Source organism: Myodes glareolus, chromosome 14 (genome assembly GCF_982192425.1).
Source record: "Myodes glareolus chromosome 14, mMyoGla1.1, whole genome shotgun sequence".
Taxonomy (NCBI): domain Eukaryota; kingdom Metazoa; phylum Chordata; class Mammalia; order Rodentia; family Cricetidae; genus Myodes; species Myodes glareolus.
In genome coordinates, this window is record NC_142039.1 from 8196976 (window position 1) to 8224857 (window position 27882).

At 40.5% G+C, this 27882-nt stretch overlaps 1 protein-coding gene across 1 annotated transcript in view; it reads left to right on the forward strand.

Moving 5' to 3' along the window:
- Window positions 1–27882, forward strand: part of C14H10orf67 (chromosome 14 C10orf67 homolog) — a 121442-nt gene that overhangs the window by 83199 nt on the left and 10361 nt on the right. Inside the window, exons 11-16 of the mRNA XM_048461172.3 lie at window positions 5181–5243; window positions 5546–5625; window positions 5701–5766; window positions 8238–8325; window positions 12808–12888; window positions 12974–13034. Coding sequence (XP_048317129.3) covers window positions 5181–5243; window positions 5546–5625; window positions 5701–5766; window positions 8238–8325; window positions 12808–12888; window positions 12974–13034 — 439 coding nt within the window. The remainder of the gene's footprint in view (window positions 1–5180; window positions 5244–5545; window positions 5626–5700; window positions 5767–8237; window positions 8326–12807; window positions 12889–12973; window positions 13035–27882) is intronic.

Sequence of the window (27882 nt, forward strand, 5' to 3'; positions counted from 1 at the left end):
GTCAGGTAAGCCTGTCATATCAAGTTAAGGTGGGACAAAGTCCCTCTCTACCTAACTCTTACATTTAATTTAAATTACATTTAAATTTATCCGTATTTCTTAATTATGCTTTGCCATGAGACTCATGGCTTGTTACCTCATTTTCTACACATCCTGCTCCCTTAGCAGCTGGCTGGCAACTCCTGACTCCACCTTTCCTCATCCCATCATTCTCAGTTTGGCTTTCCTACCTAACTTTATCCTGTCCAGCTATTGGACAGTCAGCTTCTTTATTAAACCAATCATAGTGAGATATATTCACACAGTATACAGAAGGATTATCCCACAGCGTTAAACAAAAATTATTTTCATGATTTTTTTTAAAATTTTATTTTATGTGTATAGGTGTTTTGCTTGCAAGTATGTATGTATGTATGTATGTGACCCACTTGTGTGCCTGGTACCCACAGAGACCAGAAGAGGGCATTGGATTCCCTGGAACTGGAGTTACAGATGGTTGTGAGCCATCATGTAGATGCTTCAAATGGAACTTGGGTTCTTTGCAAGAGTAGCCAGTGCTCTTAACACTGAGCCATCTCTCCAACCCCTAAAATGAATATTAACAGTTATGAAATTTTAGTTATAAATTCAAAATAATCATACTTAGAAAAATGATTCATAAGCACAGTTTGATAGTACAGGTACAGTCATTTAACTTCTGTTTTCCCACTCAGGAAGCTAAAGGTTGTTCCATTAATATGGCCATTGGTTTTCATTTCCATCCATTGTTTGGCAGTCTGGTGTTTGCACTGTCAATGGAGTGACCACATAAAGACCAGCATGTGTATTCCAGAGAACGTGGAATGTCAGCAGCTGGCAAAACAAAATGACAGTTTCATGTGGACAGAGCCAGGATTCAAAATAATGAACTGTAACAAGGTGGAAAATTTGACTTGGGAAAAGGAACAAATACTATAGTCAGTATGAGGTGCTTTGCTTTGCTTTGTTTTTGATGAAAAGAAATGCTATCATAGTCACAACTCAACAATCTTTTGAGAAAATCGAATAATTATTTGCATTACAGAAGATATACTACAACAGTCTTATCTTCCGTGGTTGGCTTTCTATGAGAAAAATAGAACCTTAAAAACAATACTGAATTTCACTGCATATTCAAACAAGGAATGTTAAAATAAGTCTTTAATTGCTGACGTTAGTTTGGATGGTATGAAGTTAGACATCAGTGTCTTTCAATATGGCATCTTGTTTTGATTTTGTTTTCCTAAATGTCTGAGCTTTTAAAGCTTGGGCACATTTTCTTTAGTATGTTGGGGAAAACCTTGTAGTGCTTGACGCTTTTGTTCAGTGACCTCCATGGCCTACAGCTGACCAAAGGGCACTGAACTCACCCTGTACCCCATGCCTTGGTAGAGAGACCATTCAAGTAGTCTGTCCCTGTGGAGGACAAACAGATGGAGTGATCCTTAAGTGTGTGTCTGCCTTGTGTCACCTTAGTAACTTTTTAATTTTCTTAATTCTTCCCTAGCTTTTCCAATGGTTACACAGAATCTAAATGTGTTCAAACTCAGGGATAGAAGGCTGCCTTCAGACATGGTGAACCTATAATTTTGATTAATATTTGTTTTATTGGCTGTTTGGTTTGGGAGACAGTCTCTGTATATCTCAGGATGACCTCAAACCTACTACCAAAAAGAACCTTGAACTTCTAATCCTTCACCTCCATATCCGAGTGCTGGGCACCATTGTTCCTGGTGGTCAGGGTTTGGATCAGATGTTTTGTGGTTTTGGCTTCTTATTTAAAGAACTGAGATAAAAGCCCACATAGATCTTAAAAAGTAGCAAGGCAACTTTATTCAAATCAAAGCAGTAGCAGATATTAGAAATGAATATATGGTCAAGATAAGCAAAGGTTTCAACAGCCTCAGTTACATTTTGGGACTTCCTTTTATGGAGTTTAAAACAAGTTTGGTTGTTAAAAAGTTTGGATGGTTCTCTATTTTACTGACAGACTGTTATACAAATGTTTTCTCTACTACGCATGTCCCTTCCTATAAGGCATCTAATTTTAATCATATCCATGTTCAATTATGCATAAGATAATAAACAGAGGGTTCTTCCTAAAAGGACACTTTAGGGTATAGTTTGCCTTATTGTGCATACACTCAACACTAACTCAAAAAAGAAGGACTTCCCACTTTCTGTGACTGAACACAATGAAAATACTGATGAACAAGACCTGTGTACGTTTGATGCTTGTTAACGAAAGGAGAAACTCATTCCATTGTTAAGAAGGAATGGTCATATACCTCCATAGAGATTGGGGTCCTCAGATATTAACAGGTTGCTAGGTACATTGTTCAGAGTGAGAGAGGCTTACATACTACATGCAGATGAAAGTCTCAGAATGACCAAGTACATTGTTAGAAGAGGGGTGTGCGAATATCCCCAACCAGGTAGAGTCCTAGGTTAAAAAGCTATTCCCTGTTTGTCTGACTCATCACCATGCCAGATAAACATGGGCTGCAGTTTGGACTTGGAGTTTTATGCATACTAGATCAGCACTCTACTAATTGAGCCAAACCCTCAGCCCCAAATTAAGTCAACTTCTAGATCTCATCACATTCTGCCTGCTAGGCCAGTTTGCATTTTTGTTTAATCAAAGTAGTTGTTACATTTTTCATCAATATTACCAAGTAAACAACTTAAGGGAAAAAAGTTGTTTTGTTCATGGCTTCAGACATTTCTGTCCATCTTGTCAGGGAGGGTAGAATGGAGCAAAGCCACTCAGATCATGGCTGACTAGAAACAGAGAAAGAATTGCCTACATTATCTGGTTTCTCCATTTTCACCTTTTACTCCATAGCTCTCCTTGCCTCCAGTCTATAGAATGGTGCCACACACATTTAAGATGGGTCTTATAGCTTAATTATGCCTCTCTGGAAATGCCTTCTCAGATTTACCGAGAACTGTGTTTCAATCTATAAGCATATTTGGGTAGATTGTTCAGTGGGTAGTGTTTTGCATGCACACACAAGAACCTGAGTTTAGATCCTTGACATTGACGTGAAAAGCTGGACGTGGCAGTGTGCACCTGTAATCACAGCACTGGGAAACTGAGACAGGAGGATCTTGGGACTTGCTGGGCAGCCAATTTAGCCAATCAGTAAGTTCCAGGTTCAGTGAGAGACCCTATCTCAAAAATACAAGGTGGATAGTGATAGAGAAAGACACCCAGCATCAACCTCTAAACTCTACACACAAACATGCACACATACACACATGCACACAGGCATGCACATACATATCTAACAATCAAATAATAATCTCATATGCACTTCTAAATCCAGAAAAAATCATGAGTTTAACCCATGAAGTGGATAAAGGGCTTCCTACCAAGTCTCACCTCCTAAGTTCCACCCTTGGGATCACATGGCAGAAAAAGAGATGACCTCCACAGTTTGTCCTCTGATCACCACATGAGCCCAGAGGTCCATGTTTGCCTCCCACACACGAAAACATGCTAGATAAAATGTAACAAAAATAATTAAAAATAAATTAGCCACCAAAATCCAGGGCTGAATAAATCTGACACTGTCATTTCTCTGCACACTCCCATACACATCCTGCACATATTCCCTTGGCACATGTGAGTGTGAAGAGGCTCACATTGGTGGGTGACTGACTTGTGTCATCAAGATGCTGTTCCAAACTTATCAGGCTGAGTGCTGGTCCTTAGCTGCCCACCAAACACCAATACCTCCCACCGAGGTACAATAATCTGTCAGTAAAATAGAGAACCATCCAAACTTTTTAACAACCAAACTTGTTTTAAACTCCATAAAAGGAAGTCCCAAAATGTAACCGAGGCTGTTGAAACCTTTGCTCATGTGGCCTGCTGTCAATCTTGACCTCAGCTTTGATTTTTGGTTACCTGGGAGAGCTCTTTCTCTCTAGGATGCTAAGTTGCTCAATTCTCTCTAACCCATTCTTGGACGCAGCCAGTTCTACCAAGAAGGGTAATGGACCTCTACTTGAAAAATGCAACGGTAATATTGAGTAAGAATTTTGCTGTCTACTGCATAGAAATGTGAGTTCATTAACCAAGGGGTGTATGTGTGTGTGTGTGTGTGTGTAGTTCTAGGGATGGAACTGGAACCACATGTGAACCAACTGAGTATTCTGCCAGTGAGCTACATTTCCAGCCCAGCCAAGAGTTCTATACACAGTTTGTATTTTTATATTGGTGAATTCGGGTGGGTATGAGCACATGCCCATAAGGATTTATTGACCTGTTTCTCCTCTGGAAAAATGTGGGACACACACTCTCCCTTTTTATCCTATTCCTCCCTCCCCTTCTCCCTCAGACAAGGTCTCTCACTAGCCTGGATAGTAAGCCCCAAAGGTTCACCTGTCCCCTTCTCCCCATCACAGGGTTCCGAGCTGATACTACCAAACCCTGCATTTTTAAAATGGATTCTGGGAATGGAACTCCATTCCTGGGACTTGCAAGGCAAGCACGTAACCAACTATTTCCCAAGATCCTGTATCCAACATATTGTCTCACTTCCAAAAAAAAAAAATCTGCTGGACCTTCTACAGAAAAGTTTAGCAATGAAAACTTACAGTTTTCAAGTACTTTTTTTTTTTAAGCTTATGATCTCGTTGAAAAATGCCTTCCTGCTCCTGCTTCGCTGTTTTAAAGGGTGTAATGAGTGGAGTGAAGAGATGGTTTAAGTAGTTAAGAGCACTCTCTGCTCTTCCAGACGACCTGGATTCAATTCCCACTATCCACATGGTGGCTCACAGCCATCTGTAGCTCCAGCTCCAGGGAATCTGATGCCTTATTCTGACTTCTGTGAACAGCAGACACATTCTGCTTGTATGTGGTATACATACAAGCAAAGCACTGATGTGCATAAAATAATCTTTTTAAAGTTTTTAAAAGTATAATGGTAAAGTTTGACCTACCACTGTAGCTGTCATGACCCAAATGCACGTGTGTTATGTGCATACTGAATTTTAGGGATTAGATGAAGCAGCGAAGACCTCTGGGCTACAGTTGGCAAATTCAAGTCTCTATTTTCTTTTTTAAACAAAGATAGACAAGCAGACAGAAAGGAAAGCTATCTTCATGCTTTAACGTGACATTTTGTCTTTACTATGGTTTATTCTCTTCACAGGTTACATTTCTACTGCCTCACATGGTGCCTGAAGAAGTACTTTTAAATTTACAGATGCTTAAGGTATGAAAATGACCACTAGGAACTCCATTATTAACCTCATTATTGCTTATGGATCCCAGCTATTCCTAGGAAGTAAAGTCAATCATTTACAGGAAATAGGAGTGTGTGGTTCTAAAGCCTTCTAACCTCCAGGAATTTGCGAGGCAGTCTATTCGCTCAAGGGACTCTCTCAGCATTTCTTTCTGTCGGTTACCATTAGGTGTCACTACCTAGCAGAAATGGCTTTTCCTCACGCAGGAGGAAGGAGCGGTGCCGTCCATGTCCTTAACCTTGTGCTGGGTTCCTGTGTTTTCTGTTAAAAGGATGAAGACAAAAAAGTTATGCAGGAGGAAATACAAACATTAAAAACTAAATTGGAGAATGAAAAGAAGAGAATGGAAAGGTACTGGGGTTAATGATTCCCATGTTGTCTGTCTGCAGCTGAGACACTATTTAACCACATGTAAATGTGTTCCAGGATTCGAAAGGATGCTGATCAGATCAACAAGAACTGGGAGAGAAGATTTCTCATCCTCAGGAACAGGTAGGGTGTACCCAGCGTAGATGTAGCTGTGCAGACAAATTCCATTTGGAGAAACACAGTAGAAAGAAACCTCTCGTGTTTGTCTCTATATATTAGTTAGCGTTAAATGACCTCACATACTTTTAACAAGAACTGCAACGTGGTCTAAAATAGAAAGTATTCAGAGTCACTTAAGAGAAAGAGGAATGCAGACTCCCGTTCTCTAGTTCACTGTTTCCATCCTGAATGTGATCCGACCTGCTGGGCGTCTTCCACCACAGCAGTGTGCCGGTAATCATGAAAGAGGGTCTGCATCACCTTCACAAATCGCCTCATATGCCAGGCCCTTTACCCAATTCCTTAATCTCTTGCCCACACTTTATTCTCACAGCCATTTAATTTTTTTCTCCCTGAATTATGTTTGCTTTGTTTTTTTTAAATGGTGAAAGTGGAACTGTGAGATTCTGGGCCACACATTGCAGCATACGTCTGTGATCCCAGCACTTGGAAGGATGGAGTGGGAGAATGACTAAGAATATGAGGCTAACCTTGGCTACATCATAAGTTCAGAGATGGCCTGGACTACTTAAGTAAAATACAGTCCAAGAAAACATGAACAGGAAAGGCTGGAAGGAAGGACAGGAGGAAAGAGTAAGGAGGGAGGAAGAAGAAGCTGCAACCCTGAATAACAGTAGCTAAAGCTTGTATTGAATATAAATGCTACGCTGAGAAAATGCTGGTTTTCTCCTTTGTCCTATGTCAGGTGAGCATTTAAAATGCATTTCCTGTCCACTTGTTTCCCCACTAATTTCACCCCACATTTTCTTAGTTATCACATACTGGAAGTGTTTTTGCAAGAAACTGAATAGTGAAGGGCAGTGATGAACTGATGAGCTTGCAGCTCACGTTTGACGTTAATACACTGCATTTGCTCCACAGGGCAATAATACACTCCATTAGCTCCACGTGTCATAAGCACATGATACCCATCGCGTATTAAAAAGCCTACACCCGATGCTGAAATAGTTAGGACTGGCTAGCAACCAAGATCACATGTGATGCCAGAAAGGATCCCAGAGAGGGAGCACAAGTCCCCTGCTTAGGGGAAAATGTCTCCTTTGAGCTCATGTTTGGTTTCTCATACCTGCTGGTAATGCTTATGCTCCATGAAGTGTGTCTTTTAATTTTGACTGTCTGATACAAGGTCTCACTCTAAAGCCCAGGCAGGTCTTGAACTCACAGCAGTCCTCCTGCCAGAACCCAGTGGTGGAAGAAGAGAAATGACTCCCGTTGTTGTCTTCTGGCTTCCACAAGCACTCTGTGGCGTGTGCGCATCCATACACACAAACACGGGGGCTGGCTAAAAAGCAAGAAATGATACCGTAATTGAAATATATGGGAAAATGGAGTGAGCAGTACATAGCTACCAGGTGTGAGGGGGGGAGAAGGGCACGCCTGCACACGGGCCTGCACGCTGCACACATTACAGAGAGGAAATGGGAAAGGAATGTTCATTTCTGATGTTGAGGAATATCCAGTCCACGATGGCCACTCTTTCGGCACCCAAATATGTATGTCTATCCTGCAAGAAAAATGCCATCCCAGGGCGTTTTAAGTCTTTCTCTCTTCACCCCACCCATCTCAGGGTCAGCTTAAGTCTAAACCCTTTCTAAGACTCGTATCTCAAAGTCTTAATTCTCTTGATCTAAATTCAGTATCAGTGAGGTTCTGGCTATAAATTCATTCATTATGGGCTCCCAAAGCTGTGGACAAGCCCATTTGCTCCCAAATTATAGTTGTCAATAATGCTTATAAATATTCATGTTCAAAAAGGGAGGATATGAGAAGCTATCTAAAAAGCCATTAGCTGTTTTTGCTTTTGTTGTTTTATTTTGTTTTGTTTCTGGTGCTGCCCCCATTTTGCTGTGATGTTTTTATTCACTTACAATCACTAGAAGAAAAAAAATGTCCAGCCATACTCCCAATTCATCTATCACTAGCAATGAATCTCCTCATTTTAACACCATCCACAACGGAGAGACGCTAAATATTCCCTAAAAGATAAGTTGTGGTTCTTATAACTTCTGATGCTTAATTTCTCCAATCTTAAGTCAGCGAGAGCCTTCTAAAGAAGAATAATGCACTGTTTTTACCTAATCTTTGATGAGTCCCTTGATTTTTAGTAGAATAATATATCTTAGAGTCCCCTTGCATATTTGGTAACTTAGATCTAGAAACAGCTATCTCAAAAATACCCTTATTCATTTCAGAACCTACAGTCTGCAGGGATCGCCATTGCTGTTACTTCTATACATTTTTAGAGCTAGGAAATAGTTTTCTTAGGGAAGAAGAAATAAGTTGAAATTAATATTTTTAATAATTTTACTTGGCAATACTTAAAATTTTTGTAATGTGATCCCTCCCTACATGGTAAGTGTTGGTCTTGTCCTATGATGTTCATACATTTTATTCTATTGCTTCTTTTGTTGCAGTTTTCACGTCCTAAAGGATGAGATGTTCACCAGACACACACTTTTCCGGCAGTTTGCAATGATGGCTGACACCTCCTTCAACTACGTTGTAAGTGTTTTGAATGCATGTGCCTGTGTCTACGAACGACATGTTTATTGAACTCATCACATTCTAGGCTGCAGTGATAACACACAACAGGCACTCTGCCGGCTACTGAGGGCATAGAACAAAGGGCAGGGCCCCAAAGAGCTCAGTGGGAAGTGCAGATGTGTAGATAAGGCTGTCACCCTGCAGCATGGCGCTCTGTCACCCTGCAGATGACGGTTGAGCTCCCATAGAAGTCAGTGCAGATTTCAGAGGGTGCGATACTCATTCTACATAGGAGTGCCTGCCCATTTGTTCGTCTTTGACCTCAGATGCGATGCTTGGGAGTGTCAAACCTCAGGTTCAAGTCTCCAATCACTTCCGAAGGGAAGGAGTAAGCACCCACTCATTCATTCTCAGATTAGAAACTGTTGTGACCAGATTCACATCGCTATGACAAAATACCTAAGACCTCTAAAGCAAAGTGCTTCACTTAGCTCACAGGAGTCGCTTCAAAGTCCATATAACATCATATAAGCTGGTGGCAAGGGCTGCACCATGACAAGACAAACAGCAATAGCAGAAGAGTCTGTGGGACAGGGTGGTCACATCCTGAGCCAGGATGCAGAGAGAACGAGAGAATCCGGGCTTGCTCCACGAAGCCACCATCTGGTGAAAATTCAAGCGTTGTACAAGAGCAACCTTCTGAGAGCACACCCCAAAGTGACACAAGGACTCCCACGAGGCACCGCCGCTTGAAGGCTCCATCACGTATTAGTGCCGTGTTGGCTATCGAGTTTTCAATACATAAATCTGGTGGCACAATATTTCATATTCAGACCAAAGCATACCAGGCCTGTAGATCACGTTCAGCTCTGAAATAGATTATTACTTACCTTTTTTGACAAGAGAGTAGTGCTTTTGAAAGGGAAGGCTGGCCAGTCTAGAAGCAGATCTGGTAAATTCCAGCTGACACGACAGTTGGCATAATAGCAACTTTTTAAGCTTCTGCCGCCTGGCTGCTTTCTTGGATCAGTCAGGCTGTTTTGTTTTGTTTTGTTTTGTTTTGTTTTGTTTTGTTTTGTTGTTTTTAGAACAGAGCATAAGAAACAGACTGTAGGATATTACTTTAAGAGGCTTATGGTCGAAAATAATTTTCTTTCCAATTCTTTTCAACAATTTTTGTTTTTAGACCATTTTCTAGGTTTAAGTTCAGAAGTGTTGTAAAGTATCCTGTCAAGATGGTATTTTTAACTAGATCTATTTAGAAACCTGAGGCTTTTAAGAATTGTCTCCTGAGTCAGGTAGGAGTGGCGCATACCTTTAATCCCAGCACTCAGTAGGCAGAAGCAGGCAGATCTCTGTAAACTGGCGACCAGCCTGGTCTACAAAGTGAGTTCCAGTACAGCCAGGGCTACACAGAGAAACCCTATCTTGACAAACCAAAGAAAAAGAAAGAAAGAAAAAAGAAAGAAAGGAAGGAAGGAAGGAAGGAAAGGAAGAAAAGAAGAAGGGAGGGAGGGAGGAAGGAAGGGAGGGAGGGAGGGAGGGAGGGAGGGAGGGAGGGAGGGAGGGAGGGAGGGAGGGAGGGAGGGAGGGACAAAAGAAGGAAAGAATTGTCTCCTGAGCATCCCAAACTAGTCTACACAAGAGAAGAACATGCACAGAATCCTCCTTCCTTCCTTTCCCCCTTCTCCCGTAGTTTGTAAATTCACTTGGCATTCTCCTCATCTTAGATGTGTAACCAGCTGGGTAAACAAAACAGAAAGTTCCACAAGAAGGCTATGTCACTCAATCAGACATTTCTAGTACTTTTCTAGGGTAGTTAGAATCAATGTATCTATTCCTCAAAACTGTACCGCTAACACTTTTATTTGTTGCATTGTATTTCTTAAGTCTCCTTAGCCACAAGTTGAGCATACCTGCTGCAAATAAATCAATAAGGATTTAACTTTTAATGCTACGTCCTATGGCAAGCTAGCAGATATAGCTGTCTGGAAAAGCTTCAGGCCTGTTACAGGTTTGCCTTATATGCATTATACATATGACTCCATCTTCTCCCCTCAGCCTTGTACATACATCTACTTAAAATCACTCCGGAGTCATCGTGAGGCAATGGGGTCTCGTTATTCACACATTTTAAGTGGATTCTGAGTTGTGTCCTCTACCTCTGGGTTAAAAAAAGCCTTTGACTACTCTTAGATGTATTTGTTAAGTTTGGCAAATGTCCTTAAAGCAAAGTGAAGCCATACAATGGGAGACATGGCGCCCACGTTTTCTTACTCTTACATCTGACAGCATTCTTGGTTACGTTTTATTTTTATTTTTTAAATTTTATATGTATAAGTGTTTTGTCTGCTTGTGTGTAGATGTACCACAAATGTGTCGAGTGCCCAAGAAGGGAGCTGAGTTCCCTGAACTAGAGTTGCAGGTGGCTGTAAACTGCCAAATGAGTGCTGGGAACTGAACCCTGTTCTCTGAAAGAACATCTAGTGTTCTAACCCACTGAGCCATCTCGCCAGCTCCTTGCTTACATTTCCACTGGTATAACAACTTTGAGGAGTATAAGAAATGAAAATTTTATTTGGGTTTAAATTTTCCCAAAGTTTAAATTTGGGTTTTAGTAGTTGAAATTTTTCCACATCGTATCCACAATTGTCTTCACAGTCTGTTCATTTCCCATGTCTCTGCCTGTTTCCTGAGGCCACATGCTCTTGTACATGTGTTTTCTGTGCCATCCCCCCGCTATGGTGTGCTCCACCGTACACCCAGCAGAGTTAGCCTCTTCTCACAAGTGTTTTTTACTCACCTAATGTAGGTCAATTGGTTTTTCCCCATCAAACATTTAACCCCACACCCCTTTGTGGAATTAGGCTTTAGGGATAGGAGAATGCATGTATATGAATATATAAATAAAGATACTCAACTCACCAAGAGAGAATAAGGAAATAAGTAAGAGGGGAAAAACATACATTCTAAGCAATGCACAGGGTCCCAGACTGTTTCTGGTGAGCATGCATAATGCACCTTGAACTGCGTCGCCTGCACGTCTCTCGTCATGATTTAGTAGTAAATGGGTAACAGTGATGCATGCTTCTGCTCAGGACTTCTAGAAGTCCCTCCCTTGTTTGCTTTATCTTTTGCTTTTTTGCCAGCCCATTCTTAGCAATCTGGGCGCACTGCTGAAGCTTTCAACAGCTATTTGGGATTGGAAGTAACCTTATAACTTCTGACCTGTTCCTGTGTGATGCCCTTCCATATCTGAAGGGCATTAATTCTAGGACCACATAGAGGAACCAAGGTCCTTGGATTCCCAATACCTGTATTAGTTTTAGAAAGCCTTAGTATTTGTGTGTGATATTTTGCAATTCTCCATAGACTTTAATTCTCTCTAGATTACTTGTAATACCTAATGCAATATATTGTGCAAATGGTTGATATAGTGTATTGCTTAGGGAATAATGGCAAGGAAAAGATGTCTATACATGTTAAACACAAAAGTAATTTAGAGTTTTTTAAGTGTGTTTTTCTCCACTGCAGCTTGAAGCTGCAAACACATGACTACGCCCATGGAGGGCCAGCTTGTAGAAAATCCCAAGTTGAAGGGATAATCAAATAAAAGTAGAGTTGGAGAGACATGGAGGAGAATGTTTTTTTTTCAATTGTCTCTCAAAATAGCCTCAGTAAAGCGGCGAGTCTTTGCTACTACTTTGATGATGACACTGATGTTGTTGACTGGAGTTGGAGCAGCTCTTTATTACCCAGGCTCTTCTCAAACGTCTGGTTTTAAACAGGCCTCCGACATCAGCCACTCGAGTGTCTGCGTCTCTAGGTGGACACCACCGCTAGTGTAAAGGAAAGGATCTCTCCATCTGTGTTTGAGTAAATAAGTTAGAAGCAGGATTTCCATGTCACAGTTGAGGAGATGAAGGTGTTGTGGCAATTCTTGGAAGTCAACATGACTACATCTGGAATTAACTAGAGGTCAAGTAGCTGGGTACACCTGTGAGAGATTTCTGACTGAATCATCGAAGTGGGTAAACCTACCCTACATCTGGATCTTCTGAGGCGGAAAGATTACATTAAATTTGTACCACACCTCCTGGTGGCAGCCTGTGTAAAGGACAGGGAAGAAACGGATGCTTTCTCTGTGCTTGCTTGCTGTCGATCTTGCTAGCAAGTCCATTTCGTCACTAGCATAACAGCCTACTTTGAGACTTTAGCATATACCGAAAACCATCTGAGACATCCAACCCCTTGCACCCGATAACAGCTGAACAACTACTGAGTTATTGAACTTTTCGTAGAGAGAAATCCATTGTTTGAATAGTCAGACAATAGTCTGTAAGTCACTCTAATAAATCTAAATAAATTTTGTATACTTAGAGTCACTCTATCTGTTCTGCTTCTCTAGAGAAGCCTACCTAATACAAAGAGCATCTGCATCCCTTTGCTGTGACTGTGATTTCATCTTCACCCACTGTACCTGCTGTTTGTGTCTTTCAGAAAGTTAAGCCCGTGTTTGTGCACTCCTCAATAAACTTGACAGAGTCATCCTCTGCAACAAATGCTTTTCAGCCAACCATGGTAGGACATTTGTTTTCCCCTATTGAATATTTAATTGGTTGATATTATTGAAGCTCAGTAATAAAACTTTTTGGTTAACGTGCAGATGGAACACAAGTTTTTGGACATACCCCGTGACCAGGTGACCTTTACACGCTCACCAAAAGGTAAGAGTCTAGGGACTGGGAGTAGAGGTGTTTCCTATATGCCAACTTAGCGCATCTGAGGCCCTGGCATTCATCACAGAACCAAAGGAAACCAGGTAAGACTCCTTATCGTCAGGGAAAGAGGTTCACATGGAGAATGAATACACAAGACAGGTTAGCTTTGTGTCTCATCCTCTTCCAAGCCTCTACTGTAGTCCAGGCTGGCCTCCAGCCTCACAGAAATCCTCCCTCCTTTTGCTTTTCTTGTTTAGCTTACAGTATTTGGTAGCATGGATAAAACTGGGACTTTTCAACCAGTTTTCAAGACTTGTGCATTTCTGCATTCTGACTGCTGCTAGCTGAAAATGAATTTTGTCTTTCTTCAAACTCAAACTATCTCAGTTAAAATCTCATTCCTTTTAACTAGACTGCAAAAAGAAAAAAATCCCAAACCCCAAGCCCTGAATCTCTAGTTAAATGTCTGTTTATCCAATGCAATAATTATCAGGAAAAATAAGATTGTTTCTTACACATTTCTCTTTGATCAATCCCTAAAGAGCTTCAAATTAGAAGTGTTTTACACTAAAATTTATTTTTGTCTATTTACATCTGTAAAATTTTTCTCTGATCTTGAAAACCAAAATAAATCTATGTAAGAGTTTCAGGCCGAGGGCAGATATACGCACTGAGAGAAGCTGTGTGCCAAGGGTGCATCTCAGCGATAAGAGTCCTTCCTTAAAGAATATGAGACCCCAGGTTCAGTCTCCAGGATTGGGGGAAAGAATTCATTAAAGTTTATAAATTTATAGAGTACATTGAGCAAGTAGAATTAACAAAATATAGCATTGTTATTTTGAATTATGAGCACTGACTGTGACTGATCACTGAATGAGCGATTCGTTCGGCATATCTGGAAATGTTTAAAAGTAAACTGGTTAATGAAACTTTCTGAGGGGGGGCAATGCATGTGATAAGAGCTCAAATCCTGGCCTCTGCAGAACGTGTGAAGAGTCTCTTTTCCTGAACGTCTGCGCAGTGGGAAACCTTCCTGTGATTGTATGCGCCGCTGATATCGGGTCAGTGGTTGTCTTCCTAGGGACAAAGGAATCTTTGGGCAATCCCAGTGATGGCCGTTTCCCCAGGACGGACAGTGGATTACAGTCGTGCTCAGACTGGACTCCATAGTTTAGGAAACAGCAACGTTTAAAGTTGTCAGTATTTAAATTACGAATTATATCTGTTAAACTGCAAATCTCAACTCATATGGTAAGTTATTTCTAAAGTATCTAAATGTACTATGACTTATCACATACACACAAAAAATATAAGTTCATAAATTTAGAGTTTGTTCTTGACCTGAAATTTGAATTAGGAAACTATGACCTCAGCAGTGCATTCCCAGATGATCCGGGGAGGACACTGCAGCCACAGCTGACTTTCCGGGTGGACATACTGCTTAGTAAAGAGCCTTTGCCGTACCTTCTCAAAGTGCTGGGTCTCTCTCTCTCTCTCTCTCTCTCTCTCTCTCTCTCTCTCTCTCTCTCCACACACACACACACACCACACACCCCTAAATAATTTTCAATTGACTTTCCAGAGACAAGAAAATCCAGCTAAAATATTAATAGCACAAATAACTATACATGGTAAAGCAGCCCTGACCAAAACAAACACTACCCATGCCTTCCTCATCCCGGGAAATACAAAATGCTGCAGAACCATCTCTACCAAGTCCTCTAAAGCCATCATTTCACTTTTTTATCATACAAATCAGACTTAATATAAATACTTTATGTAACCATGAGTTTTCATAAAGCTGGTGATTTTGGCTGTCACCAAAATAGATACCCCTTGATATACTCATGTAAGTCATCTATAAAGGATATTAATAAGGGAAACTCTGCCTCTTGGGGCACTAGTAATAATTAGGGTTAAAACAAGACACAGAAGACATTTTGTGATACAGCAGCAGAGTCCGCTCCAATCTCAATTCATTCCTTAATCCCTGGGCAGCTTCCTCTGGCTTTCCTCTGTGTGAGAACAGAGGCAACCCTACTCTGTCACTCATTAAGAGGATTAAATAAAATAATCTCCTCGAAGACATATGGAGCTAGTTCTTCCATTTACTTCTCTTCAACAGCCACTTCTAATGCAACCCCAAACTAAAGCCTGGCAGATGTATATTTTAGTTTACCGTGTGAGATGAATGAGGCTCTAAGCAGTACGTGCATAAATTAAAATAATTTCACCTTTGTTTTTTTAATAACTAGTTTTCATCAGGCATGAGTAAAACTGAAGTTTTACCAAAGTAAACTGAAGTAAAACTGAGGTTAGTGCACACAAGGCTTTAAGGAAGGTAATTAAATAGTAACATATAATCAAAACAATGTTATGGGGGGGGGGACCAGCCTAAGCAGGCTGCAATTGACCTCTTTGTTATGAGTCCTGAGAGATCTAAGTAGAGCCACAGGGCTTCATTCATGCAATGGCCAGTTTTAAGAGATTAAAAATATCTAATAGAAGGGAATAAAAAAAAAGGCACAACACTATCTGCAAAATCTCAAAGCAGTTTTTTACATGGTAGTAATCATCCCAAGACAGCACATGTAAGATTATTAATTTGTTTGCTGCTTCCCTGTGATAAAATGTGAGATGTGAGCCTCCCATTGTGTGGCCCACGCTGCCCTCCGGTCGTATGTACTCAAGCAGACCTTTCTCACAGCCCAGTAATTAGGTGTTATTGACATTGTTATCTCTGGAAACGTTCTTAATGAGCCCAAAGGACACGAATCCCATAGATAAAACCTCAAAGTTACTGGCTGTGTAAGCACCTTGTCAGGAAGACAAGGCTCAAACATCAGTATCTGTGTCAGGGGAAACCCAAACTGAAGCCCAGATTACATTGTATAGTTGATTTTCTGCGATTCCTAGGAAAGAATACCCAATAAATAGGTTACTTAAAAGCTTTTGGAAAGTAGTAAAATGACCAAGATATATTTGATTAAAAAAATCTAGGATCTTTTTTTACCCTTTAAAAATTTAGACCTGAGAACAGTTTCTTTGAAGTCTTTTGTCCACTACTTGGCGAGACTAAAACCTGATGCTGTTTTAAATACAATTTTTTTTAAAGAAATCACACAAGGAGCTGGAAAGGTGGCCCAGTGGTTAAAAACACTGCTGCTCTTCCAGAGGACCTGGGTTTAGTTCCCAGCACCCCAGGACAGCTCCCAAGTATCGGTCACTCCAGTTCTAGAGCATCTGACACCCTCACACAGATACACATGCAGGCAAAACACCAGTGCATATAAAATAAAAACAAAGCATTAAAAAGTAAGGTGTGTGCTAAAAAAAAATCATTCAAGAGGTTGGAACTTAGATAAAAGATAAGCAGTTTTAAGCTTTTGTAAAATTAAAATCCAACAAGCTAGTGTTACTTTACATATCGTTTCTAGACTCTCAACTACAATTAATTAGAATTTTAAGAATTAGCCAAATTCACACTCAAGCGCATATTTTAAACTATAACTGCATATAGAACTGATACAGAGCATCTTTAGTTTCTAACTAATGGCTATAAATGCTAATACGTTTATAGAGGCTGGGCCTGGCAGACACCTATAATCCCAGCACTTGAGAGGAGAGACAAGAGAGCCACTGTGAGTTTGAGGTCCAGCCTTGGCTACAAAGTTCCAAGCCAGGATGGACTTCAAAGAGAGACCCTGCCTCAAACAGCAGGAAATTTAGATGGGACGAACCCTTGAATTATATTTAACATCGAGACTAATTTGCTCTTTTAGGTGTATAGTACAAAGAGGCCGCAAATGCTAACAATGTCATTGCTACCAACTTGTATACTGTTTCCTTTGCAATTCTCGACTAGTCAAACACTAAGTCACGTGTCATCTTTGTCTCAGAGATTTGAGCTGATTATCATTGAAAGTTTTCCTTGTTTTTCATGCATTCTGAGAGATCTTTCCTGCTTGAGACCATAAACTTGAGAACATTAGGCAGTGAACTGAAATCTGAATCATCAGTAATCTTTTAGTTTATCCTTGCAAATGCTGTAAATGCTGGATTGCATAGGACAGGGACCGGGAGCCAGTTGTATTGAAGAAGTTATGATAGAATTAAAAGACTTTCTGAAGAGTTGTCCACAGGTCAAAGAATGTATTAGAAAACACGACAAGTGGGCAGAGGTGCAGCTGACAGTCAGGGGACCTACCGTCCCCTAGGTCCCTAGATCTCCTAGATCCCTCGTTCAAGTCTCATAACTGCACAAAAGAAAAAGACACATGAAAAGGAGGAGAAATTTTTTTTTTTGAAAATGCAATGCTTCAAGGATAGTTCAAGGGTTAAGAGTACTTACATTTCTTCCAGAGGACCTGGGTTCAGTTCCCAGCACCCATACCAGGGGGCTCACGCTGCCAATAACTCCAGTACCCTCCGACCTCCAGAGCACACATGTGGTATACATAAGCTAATGCAGGCACAAACACATAAATGAAAATATATAAATTTTTCTTTAAAAACTAAAGAAAATGCAGTGTTAATATTTTAAAAGTTTATTATACAAAGTTCAAAGCTAATTAAACTGTACTTCATTAATTTGATGTACTATCTTTTATTAACTAATTTTACTCATATTTGTAGAAATATGTGTACTTTGTTTAATAAATGCACATCCAGTGCTAAGAGGGCTTTCTAGTGCACATTGGTTGAGTTTATTTGTTTACCTACATGAAAAGTTCTGGGAATACAGTTCAACAGGGAAGTGCTTGCCTAGCTTGTGCAAGGTTCTGGGTCCCATTGTCAAGCAGGAAGGGAGGCCCTCATAGTAAAAGAAATACCAACTTAAAACAAAAAGGGATGGACAGCTGGCTCCCTGCTTAAGAGCACTGTGACTTTTGCAAACCGCCTGGGTTCTGCTCCCAGCACCCACATGACTGCTAACTTCAGTTCTAGAGGCTCCAACACCCTCTTCTGGCCCCACGGGCATAGCACACACAAGGTGCATATACATACAGGTAGGCAAAACACCAATGCACATAAATAATCTTTTTTAAAAATCTTTTTTTTTAAAAAAAAATAATCTTTTTAAAAGGATGTCACAGAAAGGAGTGCTTTGTCTGCTTCTCTTAAACTTATCCTATTTCTTAAATTATTTCACTGGCAGTGGGCTGTCCATGTCCTTGACTTTCCCCTATGACTGTTACCTTTTCAAATTCAATTACTGTGTTTTGCTCTATGTCTTGAGTTTATTTTACCTGTTGTAGAGTTGATCTATCAACATACAAGTTAATTGTTCTTAACTTAAAAATATGAATTTGAAATGCTTCAGAAGTGAAAATGGAATGCCACAAATAGAAAGTTCTGCACCATGAAATTTGGTTAGATATACAAAACTCACACGTTGCATGAAGTGAAGTTCATTCAGGCTGTGCCAGGTAGGCATGAAGCATAAATGGATTTTCTTGCCCCCTTGTAGTGTGGAGGTCAAATTCAGGGCCTTGAACATACTAAGCAAGCACACTCCATCAGCTGGAAACACGAACCAATTTTGTGTTTAGACTTGAGTTCTATCCCTAATATGTTTCATTGTGTACCCACAATGTACATGGCATATTAAAAAATTAAATGAAAAAAATTAAAAAATAAAAAAATGAAAAAATAAATAAATAAAAAATAAAAATTAAATGAATACAAAACAATACTGGTCCCAAGAATTTTGGGTGATGGTTATAACCAACCTGTACATACATTCATTCTCCTATTGGTGAGAATTTAGAAATCTGCAGCTTACTGGAGCCCAAACCATAGCTGGTATTAATACTCAGTATTTCCCACGGAGTGGCCTATAATAGGCCACTGCTGTTTATAACTAGAAACCAAACCCCTGAGCTCCAGAAACTTATTGGAGACTGTCAAGTATCCAACTGACTGGATACTGATAAGTCGACACACTAATTTACACGTATCAGAATTGCCAAGTTTGTATTGATACAAATTTCTACAAATGCTTGGATGCCATACCTGTTCATTATGGACCTACTGGTAGCTTGTGAAGTTGCGTCTCATTTTTGAAGTCAAACATCCTGATAGCTGGCGAGAAGAATCATTTTCTGTGCATACTGACTGGCCTTTAGGTTCCTTTTCTGTGGATTGCAGCTGACTTTTGTTCGTTTGTTTTCTCATTATTGGGTGCTCCTTCCCTCCTGTGGTTTGCTGACATCTTTGGGTTCCTAGCATTAGCAGATTAGTAGCCCGGATGCTTCACAGTCCATGCCCTTTTGAACTTTTGTTGCCTTTTGTTATACTAAAGTTGTTTATTTTTAATTTACACACACACATGCTTTTCAAACTTGTAATCTTGAACTTTTCTTAATTCTTTTAAATAAAGAAATTGTCACTTCTCCAGAATCCCCTAGTTATCCAACAAATCCCCTAAAAGTATTATCAATTTTGTTTCCATACTTCAGGCTTTTCAAACACTAGAACTAGTTGCCATGGAAATCAGTGTTGTGACTTTGAAGACTAAAATTCTGTTCCTATAGAATAGCTGACTGTCTTATCCTCCCTACTCAGCTCCTTCCCAATGTGTAACACCACCTCTGACACACACCACATCCCCAAGTACACACGGGCTGCTTCTGGGTTATCTACTCTATGCAACAGATCTTAACTTTTGTATCCACTGATACCATGTGGTTGCTGGGAATTGAACTCAGGACCTCTGGAAGAGTAGACAGTGCTCCTAACCTCTGAGCCATCTCTCCAGCCCTATCTTTAACTCAGAAATGTGGTAAGATTTTGATCCTTAGAAATGTGTACATAACTCTTTTCTGAAGAACTTTGTAAGTATTTCATGTGAATGCAAAAGTAATCTGTACATTCTGTTTGTTGGAGGTAGAATTCTGTAGCATCCTATTAGGTCATCTTGCTAATTTAGTAATATAAATGTTCTCTGCTTTCTACTCCACTGTATAACTATTATCTTGCTTTTGTAAAAGGGGAATATAGAAATATCTCATTGTGCCTGACGACTTGTCTGTTTTTCTAAATAATTCTGTACATTTTGACTTAAGAATCTATCTAATTAGCCAAATTTATTATTTTTATTGGAGAATTATTGTGTGCACTGTCCCTCTATAACCCTTGTAGTTCTTTGATGTCTTAAATTATATTGTCTCATATAGCTAATAAAATAGTAGTGCTCTTATTAATATTTGCATTTCAGGGGCAGGGAAATGTGTAATTAGGTAAGAGTGCCTGCTATTTTATTCATTTGAACATGGGTTCAAATCCTTATAACCCAGGTGTAAAGAGCTGTGCGTGGTCACATGGTCTTGGGAGCCTGGAGGACTGTTGAAGCTGGCTGGCTTCAAGTCTAGCTCCAGGTTCAGTGAGAGATCCTGTCTCAAAATGGAGAGCTATGGGGGAGGACAAATACCATCACTAGTGACCTCTGTGCTTTGGCCCTCATACACACCTACCACCCCACACACATGTACACACACCTACCACCCCACACACATGTACACACCTACTGCCCCACACACATGTACACACCTACCACCCCACACACATGTACACACACCTACCACCCCACACACTTGTACACACACACACGCACGAAATTTAGCAACATACAAAAATAAGCTTGTACTGTGCCTTTTCCATATTTTTACAATTTATTGTATTATTTTGCTAACTGAATCAACTTACATTTGAATTTTTCTTTTCTTATCTCTAATAATTACTTATAGTGGATATGGATGGATGGATGGGTGTCCATATATTCATGTGTAGGTGGATATGTACATTTGTGGCTGTGTATATGTATGGGGATTCCAGCAGACAATCTCAGGTACTGTTCCTTGGTGTCTTTAAATAGCCTGGAGTCAGCAAGTATAGGCGAGGCTGGCTGGACAGGGAGCTCAGAGATCTCCCTGCCCTACTTCTCCAACATTTCAAGAAAGTACCACCATGCCTGGGGTCTTACAGAGTTGTTTGTATCCAACTCTGATCCTTGAGTGCATAAAGCAAGCACTTTACCAACTGAGTTGTCTTCTAAGCCCTCGTAACCGCTTTCTAATAGGCGAATATTATACTTAAAATTGTGATTTTTGACAGGCATGTACTTATCTCTATCATCATCTTACTTTTATATTTCCTGATATTTATATTACTTACTAGTGTGCTTTACAATATTTCCTTGGTATTGGTAACATTTTATATATTCTTTCTCTCCCTCTGCTTTTAAAAGCTTGAGGTATCATTAATTTCCTTTAAATATATACATTGGCTTATGTGTATATTATAATGTATGTGCATGTTTAAAGTGTCATTGCTTCAACACTTGGTTTAGTGAGAGTCTAGTGATGGCAGAGTCTATGTTCAGCTTTTTAACTCATTATTGGTGGAAGGTTAACAAGACACAAAATCCTAGGTTGGCAATGTATTAGTTCAGTCTTGTTGCTATGACAAAATACCCAGAACAATCCAAACGTAAAGGACAAAGTATTTATTTGGCTCACAGTTTGAGCGTACAGTTCATCATAGCAGGGAAATCGCGGAAGCAGGGTCTTAAGGGGGCTGAAGGAGAAAGGATTGCTAGCAGTGTTCAGCTCACTTCCATGGATTCAGTCCAGGACCACAGCCCATGCAATAGTGTCACCATGGGGAAGGCGAGGCTTCACACCTCAGTTAACCTAGGCTCCACATCCGTCTCAGGTGTTGGCAATATTAACTGTCACAGGTACCTATTCTCCTTCCATATTGGCCATTGTATTAGTACCTTTGAGCCACGGTACAGGGTTCTGGGAGGTTTGTGGCAGTTTGTCAGTAGTTTGTGGGTTTTCTCCACCTTTTTATCGTTGGTGTTCATTGCCTCTGCAGTCCCTTCAGTTCTGTATTGGTAGCTGTCAATACAGAGAATATGGCTGAGGCGAGATGATTAGTACTTTGTTTGCATCATGAAAACGCTCAGCTGTTAGTTTTTCAAATATTGCTTTTTCAACATGCAACATAGACCCTGAAACATCTCTCAGTCTGTTCTACAGTCTCCCAATCCACAAGATTTTTAGGTTTCTCTATTGTGGGCACAGGTGTACGCTTCAGTACTGTCTTCCAGCTTTCTCACTCTCTCCAGCTGTGCTGGTTTAAACTCGTCTCAGTGCCTCACTATCAGCTTTCCTATTTCCAAGACATCTGATTTTTAATTGGCTTTTTGTTGTATCTAGTCTTTCAGATGCTGTTTGGGCATATTTTAGATATAACTTTGCTTTTTATTTTTAATGGACATTATCAATTATCTCATTGAATATAAACACACGTTTTAAGTCATTTTCAAGTTTTCATTACCTTGACTATATCTGCAGTGAATATATGTTCTGACATACATTGTCATGTTGCTGTTTGTTTTGTAGTACGAGTCAGGGTTTATTTTGAAATTTGGGGTTATAGTTATAAATATCTCTCTCCAGCTATCACTCTCTCTCTAGCCTCCCTTTCACTTTCTCTCTATATATTCCTCTCTCTCTCTCTAGAGTAAACTCATTTTAACTTGCTTGTCTACAATGATTCTACCTCAAATAGGGTCACATGGAGGCAGTAGGGTGCTGTAACTTAGATTTGGAAAGTTCCCCCAAAGCTGGAGAATTAAAGGCCTATTGTGTATTGAGAAGTGGTCAAACCTTTAAGAGGTGAGACTTAGTGGGAGGTTTTGCTTTATTGTTGACATGCTCTTAGGTGATATTGTGGACCACTGAGTTCTGACTAGAATGCGAACTGCTTTGCTCCACTAGACATTCCCTGGCCTGACACTGCCCCATCATCAGAGTAGGGCCAACGGAAGGTGGGTGAACTCTGAAGGTACATTACAAAGTAAACTTACCTTCTTCACAGGCTGATTACCTCGGGTATTGTGTAGTAAGTATTCTATAGTATCGTAAAAGAAAACTTACAAACACTAGGGTTTGGACTTCAATATCTCTTGAGGACATGGGATTCAATCTACAGCAGACTATCTTATTATTTTGCATTTTTTACTGCAAAAAATGCTTTCTTTATTTTATGCAGTATGTCTTTCTTACTTTATTTTTAAATTTTACTATAATATCCATGTAGAATATTAAATAATGAATTTACTATAGCATTCAGCACTGGGAAGACAGGTAAGATCATTCACTTGTATGTGTTCAGTACTCAGTACCACACAGACATACACACACACACACACACACACACAGAGAGAGAGAGAGAGAGAGAGAGAATACACACACAGGGAGACACACACAAACATACAGACATACACAAAATAGACACACAGAAAGACACAAACACACACAAACACAGCCTTGCGTCATGTTCACAAGTCTATTGCAGTTTTCAATGACTTGATACCTGTTCTGTCTGAAACATGATTCCAACTTCAGGAAAAGCATGCGTATGGATTGAATTATGTCCAATCCTACCCCTCCACCAATACAAAACAACAGCAATAACAAAAACCAATGAAATTCCGAATTTGTTTCCTGTGAATTATATGTCTTAGCTTTATTAGTGTCTTTGCAGGTATGATCAAATTGCAATGAAGTTGTTACCTGTGTAGCAATAAAATAGGTACTGTTCCACTTTCTCTAAAAGCTGCTGACTCTTCACCTGGACCCATAGGTAACAAACAGACTGAAAGCTTAGCACATCTTCCTTTATTTGTGTCGGTCTATCTGTCTTACCTTAGCTGAAGGCACAGAGTTAAGTCACCACCCTTAACTTTTCCCCTTGAGTGACCTTCGCCAGTTCCAGCAACACCACACTGAACAGAGAGAGCCCTGACACCGATAAGAACAACTCTCAGAGAGCGTGAGGCTGCATCTGGGAGCAGAAATAATCATAACCTACTTCAAGCAATAATGACTTCTCTGGACCACGCTGAAGTATCAGAACTGAGACAACATTCAAGGAAACCGAGAATTCATCAAGACTGCTTAATCAAGTGTACATCTTGCTCCTTGGCCCAAAACTTCCTCTATTTAAACATAAAGCTCGAGTCTATACCCTGAAGATGAACTTGGGATCAATGGACCCCTTTACCTATTCTTCCAAGTGTGGCCACGTCGAATAAATCTCCTTTCTCTGCTTTTCCCAATTACTTGTCTCTCTAATTGGTGTACAGGAGACAGATAGAATCTAGTTTGTCAGTGCCTTCAGACCCAGACTTTTACCTTAAACTCTCTGGTTATACCAAATCAGTATATCTGGTATCAGTATTAGAGGAAAACCCTATATAAACACCCAGTACTCCCAGGGAATGCACTGAGTTATGACAAATTGGGCTGGTGGAGAGGAGAGAAAGAAAAAAGATGGTAGAGAAAGAGAAGAAAAAGGGGGTGGGAAGAGAGAAGGAAATCAGAGGAGGGAGATTGGCATGCTTCAACTGAAAGTAAGGAATGAATGATTGATAGCTGTCACCAGCAGTTGTGGAGAGGCAAAGAAGGCATGCACCCAGTCTCAAAGGAAGCATGGCTTTTTGATTTCAGATGCTTGGGTTTTAGACTTACAGCCTACTGAACTAGGAAAGAACACGTTTCTGTGAAGCCAGGCAGCTTGGGAAACATGGTCTGAATGAGGACTGTCCTTCACAGGGTCACGTATTGAGTGCTTTGTATCCCACGTGGTGGCAGCTTGGGGAGGTGGTAGAGCCCAAGAAGAAGCCCTCCTGGAGCTGTGTCCCACCTCTGCCCCTCTCCTGTCGTCATGCCCTCCCCACCATGATGGGATGGACTCCCTTCCTCTGGACTCATGAGACAAAATAAACTCTTCCTGAAGTCGCTCCTGCCAGATGTTTTATTGCAACAGAAAAGTGACAAAGGCAGAAATTGGAAGCAGGAAAGAAAAGTTGTCACTGTAAAGAATCTGACCATGTTGGTTTTAAGAGGAACAAAGAAGACTTTAGAAATGAGGAAAACTTTATACCATTGGACTAGAAAAATTGATTGCTGTAAGCAGAGTTTACCTGGCCATTCTGGTAGGAGCCTGAAAGACTGTAATGCTAAGAGCTATGTGAACAGTGGATCCCAGTAAATGAGGTTTCAGAAGGGAACAAGAATTCTATTAGCAACTGGGATAGAGGACACTCATGTGATATTGTTGCAAAGAATCTGGCTAAATTTAAAAACAATGAAGTGACTCCTAGGACAGAGAGGGCCAGGAAACAAGCTCCACCAAGAGCAGAAACCAGGAGCAAATCCAGCCCTGGGAACCAACCAGTCCTGGGACACAGGCAGACCAGGATCGAGCCAAAGACCTGACCCAGAATCTGCGATCTCTGACAGAACCAGAGTGGAATGGAACCAGCTACCTAGGACACAGAACAAGCTCCAGGAGCAGAAGCCAGGAGCAACCCAGTCCTGGGAAATGGGCGAATCAGGATTGAGCCAGCAACCAAATCCAGAGTCAATGATCTCCACTGGAACTGGTACAGGGGAGTAACCGCTGAGTGAGTGAGCCAGAGCCAGAGACTGCTGAGGGTTCAGACATGAATCTGGTACCTTCAAGGGAGTAGACCTAAGCCAACACCCCAGTGGGTCTGGGCAAGAGTCTAGGACCTCTCAGGAACTAGGCCAGAGCCAGGACCTCTGTCAGCCTGGGCATGAGTGAACAGGGATCTTCCGAGGGAATAGGCAGGAACCAGAGACCTCAGAGGGGCCAGGCACGAGTCTGGGACCTCAGAGAGAGTAGGCCTGAGCCAGGTCCACTGTGGGTTCGGGCATTGGTCTGGGACATCAAAGAGAATAGGCAGGAACCTGGAATCCCTGGAACTTCTGAAGAAGTAAGCAGGTCCTCTGCAGGTTTGGGCACACCCGAACCTGGGACTTCTGATGCAGTAAACCAGAACCAGAAATTTTTCCAGGTCCAAATCCGACCCAGGGACTTCTGCAGGAGGGAATCCAGACCAGGATTTACAGATACAGGTCAAAGCCAGTAACCTAGGCCAAAGTTGCCCTGAGGCAAAGAACTCCACCTTGGACAACAAAGTCCAAAGGAGTGTCTCTGAACAAGCTACCTAGGACAGAGAGGGCCTGAGGAAACAAGCTTCACCAGGAGCAGAAGCCAGAAGCAAATCCAGCCCTGGAAGCCAACCCAGTCTAGAACACTGGTGGATCAGTCCTGACCCAGCAACCAGATCCAGAGTCAGCGATCTCCACCAGAACAGGTCCAACTCCAAGCCAGGGACTTCTGCAAGAGGAGATCCAGACCAAGATTTACAGAAACAGATCAAAGCCATCAGCCTAGGCCAAAGTAGGCAAGCTCCAAGGGAGCAGACCAAAGCACAGGAGGAACAGAAATAACCAATGGGGTAACTAGAACTGTGAAACGGACTGTACCATGAGGACCAACCATCTGAGCCTTGTATTCACTGGCACCTAGAAGATTATTCAACAGAATCACAGACAGCCCCAACCACACCTACTAGAGGAAAAGATGAGTAGATAAGGTAAGATCACACAACACCAGAAAGAGCAACATAATACCAGTAAGATTTAAAGACCCTACAAAAGTAAGGCCTGAACAATCAAATATGAACCAGAAGAAAATGATCTAAAAAATAACCTCAAAAGAATGTTTGAAATTCTTAGAGATGAAATGAGAAATTCCCTAAAAGAAATGTAGGAAAAAAGCAAACAAAACATTAGAAGATATCAGCAAATCACTTAATGAAAACCAAGAAAAAAAATCAAACATGTAAAAGAAACTATTCAGGACTTGAAAACTGAGACAGAAACAATAAAGAAAACACAAGTCAAAGGAATTATAGAAACAGAAATCATGAAGAAAAGATCAGGAACCACAAATACAAGCATGAACAACAAAATACAAGAAATGGAAGAGAAAATCTCAAGCGCTGAAGTGAAGATACAATACAGGAAGTAGACTCATCAGTTAAAAAAACAATTAAATCTATCAAAAGCTTAATCCAGAATATCCATGAAATATGGGATACCATAAAAAAGGGAAATCTTAGAATAATAGGTACAGAAAAAGGAGAAGTTCAACTCAAAGCACAGAAAATTTATTTAACAAAATCATAGAAGAAAGCTTTCCCTACTTAAAGAAAAATATACCTATGAAGATACAAGAAGCTTATAGAACACCAAATAGACTGGATCCAAGAAAAGTTCTCTTGTCACATAATAATCAAAACACTAAACATACAGAGTAAAGAAAGAATATTAAGAGCTGCAAAGGAAAAAGGCCAAGTAACATATAAAGGTAGACCTATCAGAATTACACCTGACTTCTCATTGGAGACAATGAAAGCCAGAAGGTCATGGCCAAGTATTATGCAGACATTAAGAGACCACGATGCCAGTCCAGACTACTATACCCAGCAAAACTGTCAATCACCATAGAAGGACAAAACAAGATATTCCATGACAACTCTAGATTTCACCAATACTTAGCCACAAACCCAGCCCTACATAAAATACTAGAAGGAAAACTCCAACCCAAGGAAGATGGCTACACCAACAAAAACACAAACAATTGATGATCTCATTACAGCAAATCCCGAAGAAGAATAAAATGCACAAATTAACATTACCAACGATGAAAACTAAATTAACAGAAGATAGCAACCACTGGTCATTAATATCCCTTAATGTAAATGGACTTAACTCACCAATAAAAAGGCACAGGCTAATAGACTGGATACAAAAACAGAATACATCTCTCTTCTGCATACAAGAAACACATCTCAACCTCAAAGACAGACATCATCTCAGAGTAAAAGGTTGGGAAAAATATATCAACCAAATGAACCTAAGAAACAAGTGGGTGTAGTTATCTTAATATCTAACAAAATAGACTT